Genomic DNA, 8,610 nt, shown 5'->3' with positions numbered 1-8,610 from the left:
GCCTGGAAGGGGGCAGGCAGACATTGGTTCCGAACCAGGGCTTGCCATGGCACAGGCCGACAAGAAGCGCCCGCTGGTCTTGGCAGCTCCCGCATGGCACCAGGAAGGTCCCCGTGAAGGCGGCGTGAGGGTGTCACTCATAGGCAAGAGGCTCGGCAGTGGTAGCAGAGAGCCGACCCTCAAGGTCGGATGGGCCCACACAGAGCTCAGGGCATGAGCTTAGGTCCCCCAGAGCACAACCCTTGCTCCTTTGGGGCAGATGTGGGGGTGGGGGAGCGTATCTCTCCAACGGAGGAGAGGAGGGTGCCTAGGTTCCCGGGCCTGCACGAGCACAACAGGCACTTCGCGCCGAGAAAGAACCGGGCCCGAATTGTGCATGTTCTGTTTACTGGCTCCGGGGACTTGTCTGGTGCTTGCACCGTGTCTGTCTGTGCCCGGGCTTCCTGGTCTGTGAGAGGGGGAGGCTCCCATGCACCTGCCAGAGCTGCTGAGAGAGGAACGCAGGCCGGGCAAGGGATCCCGCTGTGACCTGCAAAGCTGCATAAAAGGCAGTTGAGGGGGCAGATGGACTCAGAAGTGTCTGGGGGCCCTGGAGATGGTCGTGGAGGGCAGCGCGAGGGGCGCTTCCATCCTCTGGCCATTACGGTTTCCCGGCCCCGCGGGTCGCAGGTCGAGGGTTTCCACTTGTTGCAGTGAGAGACCCAGCGAGAGACCTCTTTAGCGTGGCCAAAGGCGACACGTGGAGGAAATGGGGCAGAGAGTGTCCAAGACCAGGCTGGAGGAGCTTGGGTGAAAGGGCAGGAGTGAGAGAAGCATTGTGCAATAGCGGTGGTGGTGGGGGGGAGGTGGATCGAGGGCAGAAGCGTGGGTCCGTGGAGCTGTAGTGCGGGGTATGGGTGAGCTCTCCTGCGGTCGGAGGAGGAGGGGTGAAGGGGCATCTGGCGGGAAGAAGACCCGCACCGCGCCGGCCGCCCACCCACCCGCGGAATCGCATGCGCACTGGGGACCCGGAGGAAAGGGCTTTTGTTGGGAAAGCGGGCGGGCTGGAGGGGTCCGCGCATGCGCAGGCTCCCCAGCCGCCCGGGGTGCGCGGAGAAAAGGGGCGGGGTGGTCCGAGCTGCTGTGCTGGCAGCAGTAGGCGAGGGCGCGGCTGCGGGGTTCCTGGTGCTGAGGACGGACGCCATTGGAGCCCCGGCGAAGGTAAGGATCCAGCCCCAGACGGGACCCGGCGAGGGCGAGTGCAACCCGACACGCTGCGCCCTGCCCCCGCCCTCCGGATCTGAACAAAGCCGGAGCGCTCCGAACCGGAACCCCATTAGACCCGAGGTGGAGATGGGAGCACCCCCGCTGTGACCATCACACCCGTTCTCCCAGATCCGAGCCTACTGGCACCAGAGCCCGTGATCCCCACCCCTGGGGCAGACCCGTGTGCTCAGAGCTGAGCTTCCTTAGGTCCGAGGCCCCACCCCCACCCCCAGCACTCCTAGATTACTCCGGAGGAGCTGACCCGCTTGCCCCCTTCCTGGAGTCCGGGCCCTTGGACTCGAGCTCTCCAGGGCTCCAGTTGGAACCTCGCCTCGGTCCAAGGCCCTCATCGCATCCACCATGCAGCCCTGGCCATCCATTCCGAGCCCAGCCTAGACCGGAATCAGCTGAATCCCCCCCCTCCGCCCCCGTCGGGACCTGGCCACAAGGTCCCCGGGATTCGGTTTCGCGGAGCTTTCGGCTGTCTCCCTTGTCTGAGCCCTCGCATCTGCTCCCCCTTGGTCGTGGTCCCCGGCTCCGGCCCTTAAGCCCAAGCCCTTTGTTTCTCCCTCTCTGAACGCATCCCCTTCGGGACTCTTGGGACCAGAGCCCTCCAGTGCAACCCCGATTCAAACGTTCAAACCTAGCCACGGGGATGGGGAGCCTGCGGGTGCTCCACTCCCCTTTCCGCACAGGGTCTCCTATATCCGTCTCCTAGGGCTCTGCCCCTGACCGCGGCTACCCCGTCAGACCCCCCCCCACCCCACTCCACCCCACCCCACCCCACCCCACTCCACCCCACGCCACCCCACGCCCCCGCCGCTGCCACCGCCACCACCACCACTGCCGCGCCACCGCGCCACCACCACCTCCACCTCCTTGTGCTGCCTAGTACTGCTTGGTAACCTGATGATTGCCTCCCCTCACCTCGCGAGAGATCCCGCCTGCCACTGAATCCCGCACCCTCCCGCTGAAGCGGCCTCTCCCTGCCTCTCAGGCTGAACTGTCTCCTGCTTGGGACCCAGGGCATGGCTGAGAGAAGCTACAGCGGGCAATCGGAAAACTCCAACGCCGAAGACATGGATGAGGGGAGCGAGCGAGCGAGGGAGGAGGAGATGGTCGGAGGCAACGACTACGAAGAATTTGGTGCTTTCGGCGGCTATGGCACCCTCACCAGCTTTGACATCCATCTGCTCAGAGCCTTCGGGAGCTTGGGTTCAGGCTTTCGCCTCTTAGCGGTGAGGCCCCTTCTTGCCCTGGGCAGCTGCTTGCCCCGGGCCTCGTCCCCCGTGCAGGAGGGTGGATGCAGGGGAGGTCGGGGTCGGCAAGGCATGGCCAGCTTTCCCAAACCTTCCCCGACCTTCGTGCTCAGGGGTGGCCAGGGCCAGCTGCGGGGAGGAGGCCGGGCCACCGGGGAAGCACTATGCCAGTGTGTAGAGTTGTCGTGTGCCCTCCCCTCTGTGCCCCGCTCCTCTGGCCTTGCAGAATGAGCCCTGGGAACTGGAAAACCCTGTGCTGGCCCAGACACTGGTGGAGGCCTTGCAGCTGGATCCGGACACCCTTGCCAATGAGACGGAGGCCCGCGCCGCCAACGTAGCCCGCTCTGCCGCCTCCAACCGAGCCGCCCGGGCCGCTGCCGCGGCCGCCCGCAGGTCCTTCAATCAGGCGATCGCTAGCCAGCTGAGGGCCACGCAGCAGGCCCTAGGAGAGGACACCCAGCCAGTGACACATGCCGAGGCTCAGGGGGCCACCCCCGAGACAAGCCTCGCCTCTGCGCAGACCTCGCAGACGTCAGTCGCCAGTGAGGAGGCCGCCCCTGGGGCACCAGCCACCTCCGCACAGCCGCAGACAGCCTCTGAGGCCCAGGAAGCTGCCGCAGAGGGCCCTAGTACCGCCTGTGCTTTCTCTCAGGCTCCAAGCGCCAGCGAGACGGAGGCCACCCGAACCCAGACAGACATCCTGGGCCAGAAGGATGTCTTTGATTTCAGTCAGCCAGCAGGTGTCAGTGGCATGGCCTTCCCCCGTCCCAAGAGACCTGCCCCGGCCCAAGAGGCCCCCACAGAGGGCCCCAGTGCTGCCGCCGGTGTGTCCCAGGCGGCACCCGCCAGGGAGGGGTCAGCCACCCGGCCCAAGACCACCAAGTCTGGGAAGGCGCTGGCCAAGACTCGGTGGGTGGAGCCTCAGAATGTGGCGGCAGCGGCTGCGGCAGCCGCAGCCGCCAAGGCCAAGGCGGCCGCGAGCATCCCCGAGCAGGAGGGGGCAGCTGCCACTGCCCAGCACAGTGCTGAGCCCTGGGCCAGGATGGGAGGCAAGAGGACAAAGAAGGTGAGGACTCTCCTGCCGTGGGCACAGCCCCTTGCACCTCTGCCTTGCCTCTTCTCTCCCCTCTCTCCTCTCCTCTCCTGTCCTCAGCACCCTCCCCCTACTCTCATCCCGGCTTTTTCCACGGTTTCTGCAGCACTGAGTCTGTTGAGTATGTTTTGACTCCTCGTAGTTCCAGCCCTTGGGGCTGGTGGGAGAAGAGGCTGGCTCAGAGCCTGGCACTTAGCAAGCTTTCAGCAGTCGCCAGCCACTGCTCCTACTTCTTCACTGCTCGTACTACTCTTGCCGCCAAGCGCCCACTGGGGGGAAGGTACGTGCGGGGTGGTGCTTTGGCACCGGGAGTCCGCAAGTCCCGCCTGGCCTGTCTCCTCTCTCTCTCTCACATGATACAGTCCAAGCACCTGGACGACGAATATGAGAGCAGCGAGGAGGAGAGAGAGCCCCCTGCGGTCCCGCCGAGCTGGAGAGCATCGCAGCCCCCATCGATGGCGAGGGCTCCGTCGGCCCCTCGGCCCCCGATGGCCCCAAGGTCCCAGATACCCTCGAGGCACGTCCTGTGCTTGCCCCCCCGCAACGTGACCCTTCTGCAAGAGAGGGTAAGAGAAGAGGTCCACACTCCCTGTCACCGTCCTCTCCTACCCCACGGGCTGCACCCTGCAGCCACCCGTGCCTCGATGTGTCCCCCACGTTCCTCCTTCTGCAGGCAAATAAGCTGGTGAAATACCTAATGATTAAGGACTACAAGAAGATCCCCATCAAGCGTTCAGGTAAGCAGCGGAGCAGGGTCCCAACCGGCTGCCTTGAGCACGACAGGCTGAGGGCCCTCAGCACTGAGGCCCCTGCTCAGCCCAGGTGCCTTCCCTGACTCTCCCCGTCCCGCAGACATGGTGAAGGACGTCATCCGGGAATATGACGAGCATTTCCCTGAGATCATTGAAAGAGCCACCTACACTCTGGAAAAGGTGGGTGCGGGGACAGAAACTGCTCTGCGCGGGGCTGGAGATTAGAGCTGTGGAGCGGTGGGATGGCCTGAGGCCCCTGGAGGCCCAGTTCCCACCTGCCTGCTCTGGGGACCTCCGCTAGCCCTCCACCTGTGAGTTTCCACTGCCCCCGCAGGGCGACACCTGCCCCTTCCCAGACCCTACTCTGAGCGTCTGTCTCCTGTGGTGGGTCTCCTCGCCTGTGTCAGCCTCAGAGCTTCCTCAGGGAAGCCCTTGGTGCCTGTCCCCTCCCGCCCCCACACGCAGGTTTGGATCCGGGGAGGAGGACACATCTGACTGGGCTGGACTGGCTGCACGATGCCCAGCGGTGGGTGAGATCTCACTCTGTTTTCTCGCCACACAGAAGTTTGGGATCCACCTGAAGGAGATCGACAAGGAGGAGCACCTCTACATTCTCATCTGCACCCGGGATTCTTCAGCTCGCCTCCTGGGGAAGTAAGGAGGGGAAAGGGTGTCGTAACCTCCTCGGGGATGCTCCGTCCCTGTCCGCGTCCTCTGAGGGTACAGGAACGCAGGGCTGGGTGGCCCCACAGGGCCCTCCCCTCTGAGGTCGCAGTGCCCAGGGCCCGCTGGATGAACTGGGTAGCATCCCGGGGCAAGACCTTGCTGCTTTCGGGATCTTGGCCCTGGGGCCCCAGGGCCCCAGGAAGGCGGTTTCCCGCATGTCTGCGGGCCTGGGCTTAGCAGGGTGGCCCTCCAGGGAGAGCTTCCTACTGAGTGCAGAGTGCAGATCCTGAGGTGGGCATGGCCCACCTGAAGGTGCCTCTGGACACCCTGTGGCCGCTTGCCCAGCTCGTGCTCCCTGACCCGCCCCATGCTCTGTGGAACCCCGGGAGGGAAGGTATCAGATGCCCGTGTTATGGGCGGTGGTTAAGTCTCTCTCTGCGGGGTACGAATTGTCTGTGATGGGTGGGGCAGCAGGCCCTGCATGTCCTGGGAAGCATTTCCCCTCCGGATGGTGAGCTGGCTGCACCATTGAGGACAGTGGCCTCTGCACAGCATCCCTTCCCTCTTTCTCCTCCTGTAGGACCAAGGACACTCCCCGGCTGAGTCTCCTCTTGGTGATTCTGGGCGTCATCTTCATGAACGGCAACCGTGCCAGCGAGGGTGAGTGCTGGCCCCGCACCTGGGGATTTGTCCACGGTCTCATCTTTGGGTGCCAATCTCTCGTCCCCCATCTCCCCTCGCAGCTGTCCTCTGGGAGGCGCTCCGCAAGATGGGACTGCGCCCTGGGTATGACTGGCTCCTCGGCCCCTGCCCTTGCGTGCTGTTCTCCCCCAGAGGGGGTCGCGGGGTTGTGAGGGAGCGGGACGGGCCCGGGCTAGCTGGAGAACAGAGCGTCTCCGCAGGGATGGAAGAGGTCACGGGATGCCGACCTCTCCGCCCCCTCGGAGCTCTGTCCGCAGAGGACACCTCAGAGAGAGAGTTAGGGGCTCCCTCGGGTCCTCTGGCCTCTGCTGTGTGCCCTGTCCCGGGAAGGCAGTCCCCACGGGCTGGGAAGCCGGTGATGGTGCCCGGGAATGCTGCCGCCCACATCTGCCACTGCCACCTTCACTGGTCATGGATGTCTTTGCTTGCCCCCAGGGTGAGGCACCCGTTCCTTGGCGATCTGAGGAAGCTCATCACCGATGACTTTGTGAAGCAGAAGTAAGTATTGACTGAGCCGACCTCACGTCGCTCTGGCGCACTGCAGAGTGCCGGTCTCGTGGACAAGACGCCCCTATCCCATTTCGTAACCCAGCGGGACCCGGGCCCTCGGGTGCGGGTGAGGTCAGGGGGACGTGTTGACTGGGAGTTGGGTGCAGGGTGGGTGTGACGTGAGCACCACGTCACTGAGCAGCAGTCCTATAGACTGCCGCCGGCATTTCCCACGTAGTACGTAGGGCTGAGGAGCCTGGGGCTCGGAGAAGGGAGGTCTCCGAGTGTGGCCCACAGCTGGTAAGGCCGGGTGCCCAGCTCTTTCAGGCCGAGACCCAACCTGCCCTTGGTTCCCAGAGAACACACAAGCAGGCACGCCGGCGGGCAGACAGGACAGGCACGTGGACAGGCACAGACCCACGTGCACACAGAAGGGTCAGGAATGCAGAAACAGCCGTGGAGCTCCTCTTGGCAGACTCTTTCATTTATTCATTTTTCTAAATGAATTTTCCCGCCGTTTTCTGTGGCACCTCTTTCCGGGGCCCACCGGTGGGGTGTGCTCAGAGCAGGGGGCCCGAAGAGTGGCTCCCCTGTTTACAACGCACCCAACAGGAATCTGGGGCTATGGTGATGAGAGGCACAACACTGTGGCCTCCCCCGTGAGCCTACGCCCTGCCCTACACGTGTCCCCTCCTCACCCACCCGTGGACCCCTGCCGTGAGGCTGTGAAGGCCTCACTGTTGGGGGCGGAGGTCCTGAGAATGAGAGCCGGGTTGGTCTGGCCCCGGTGGGCGGGGCAGCCCTCCTCAGCCACAATGGGTCACTGCTGGGCGAGAAGCCAAGGGCATTTTCCTCTCTCGCTCAGGTATCTGGAGTACAAGAAGATCCCCAACAGCAGCCCACCTGAGTATGAGTTTCTGTGGGGCCTGCGAGCCCGCCACGAGACCAGCAAGATGAGGGTCCTGAGATTCATCGCCCAGGTACCGGAGAACCTGTGTTGGGTGCCAGGCCCAGGGGTGGCACTTTCCAGGCCTTGTTTCCTTCTTGGCCACGGCCTCCTTGTCTTGATGCTGAGAGGAAGCATCCTAAGTGAGGAAGACAAGTTCATAGAGGTCGTAATTGTGCCAGATGTGGCCCGATCCCAGGGTCCTTTCTCTTTGTCATCATTTCCTGAAGCGTGTAGGCGGCTGTGGCAGGCAGCAGGTGCTGCCCGAATTGTGGGGTCTCTGAGCCTGCCACTAAGGCTGCTGTTTCCCGCCCCAGAACCAGAACCGGGACCCCCGGGAATGGAAGGCTCACTTCTTGGAGGCTGTGGATGATGCTTTCAAGACGATGGATGTGGAAATGGCCGAGGAACATGCCAGGGCCCAGATGAGGGCCCAGATGAATATCGGGGACGAAGCTCTGATCGGACGGTGGAGCTGGGACGACATACAGTCTGAGCTGCTGACCTGGGACGAGGACGGGGATTTCGGCGACGCCTGGGCCAGGATCCCCTTTGCGTTCTGGGCCAGGTACCATCAGTACATTCTGAATAGCAACCGTGCCAACAGGAGAGCCACATGGAGAGCCGGTGTCAGCAGCGGCACCAACGGCGGGGCCAGCACCAGCATCCTCGATGGCCCCAGCACCAGCTCCACCATCCGGACCAGAAATGCCGCCAGAGTTGGCGCCAGCTTCTTCTCCTGGATCCAGTAAGCTCTTCACAGGGTTGTGAGACCTGCAGGAGGGCTGTGGGGACCTGGGGGAGGCCGGGGGAGATGCCGGGAGGCGAGGGGCAGGGCAGTGGTGAGCCCGTGGAAACACAGAAACACACCGGTTGCCCTGTATGTACCCCTGGCTGCTCGCTGTGGGTCTCCACCCATCCGTTTTCACCTTGCTCCTCGTGTTACAGACAGCGCTAAGGAAGCGCGGCGATTTTCCTCACCCAGCCAGACTGCTGCTGCAGAGTCCCTCTTGAGTAGAACTCCAGGCGCTTCTTTCTCCCTGTGGGTCGGAGGGGCCATGCAACACGAAGCTCCCCTTGCTCCTCCTGCTTTCGTCGTGTGCTTTTTCTTGTGTGTTCATGTTTTGGTATCAGTGTTCCATTAAAGTTGCAAAATGAGTCGGGATGTCTCCTGCTTGACCAGTGCACGCGTGGCTATGACCCATGGCTGGTCTCCTAACGAGGTCACCTCTTCTGGTGGTCCTGCCGACCCATGAGGACCAATTCAAACGGCTTAGACGGCCCATTGCCAGTGAGGGATGGAGGCTTCAGTGCTCCTCTTTCCCTGAAGCAGGGCAGTCCCTTTCTGGCCCAGGTAGGGCTGAGGTGCTGGTGTGCCGCAGGGCTGGTCATAGGAGGAAGGGGATGGGGTAGGACTGCAAATCCTCCTCCAGGTGCAAGATCAGGAGGGCAGAGACA

The 8,610-nt window shown here is 63.5% G+C and overlaps 1 protein-coding gene across 3 annotated transcripts; it reads left to right on the top strand.

Annotated features, from left to right (window-relative positions):
- Nucleotides 1–988: 988 nt before the first annotated feature.
- On the top strand, nt 989–8,311 carry LOC306651512 (melanoma-associated antigen D4; the record flags this gene model as incomplete). Of its 3 annotated transcripts, none has more annotated exons than XM_079124202.1 (13): nt 992–1,200; nt 2,271–2,483; nt 2,731–3,570; nt 3,960–4,163; nt 4,271–4,334; nt 4,450–4,529; nt 4,912–5,003; nt 5,596–5,675; nt 5,759–5,801; nt 6,153–6,215; nt 7,072–7,186; nt 7,470–7,900; nt 8,101–8,311. In XM_079124202.1, the coding sequence occupies exons 1-13, from the start codon at nt 1,060–1,062 to the stop codon at nt 8,108–8,110; spliced, it is 2,376 nt and encodes a 791-aa protein (XP_078980328.1). In that variant the 5' UTR covers nt 992–1,059. The 3 variants fall into 3 exon arrangements, with proteins under 3 accessions (XP_078980329.1, XP_078980328.1, XP_078980330.1); XM_079124204.1 differs by having other exon boundaries at nt 1,067–1,200; nt 2,243–2,483; XM_079124203.1 differs by lacking the exon at nt 8,101–8,311 and having other exon boundaries at nt 989–1,200; nt 7,470–7,904.
- Nucleotides 8,312–8,610: the final 299 nt, after the last annotated feature.

This window comes from Sciurus vulgaris (assembly GCF_902686455.1).
Source record: "Sciurus vulgaris genome assembly, chromosome: X".
Classification (NCBI taxonomy): domain Eukaryota; kingdom Metazoa; phylum Chordata; class Mammalia; order Rodentia; family Sciuridae; genus Sciurus; species Sciurus vulgaris.
This window is presented reverse-complemented; position numbering and strand designations above follow the sequence as displayed.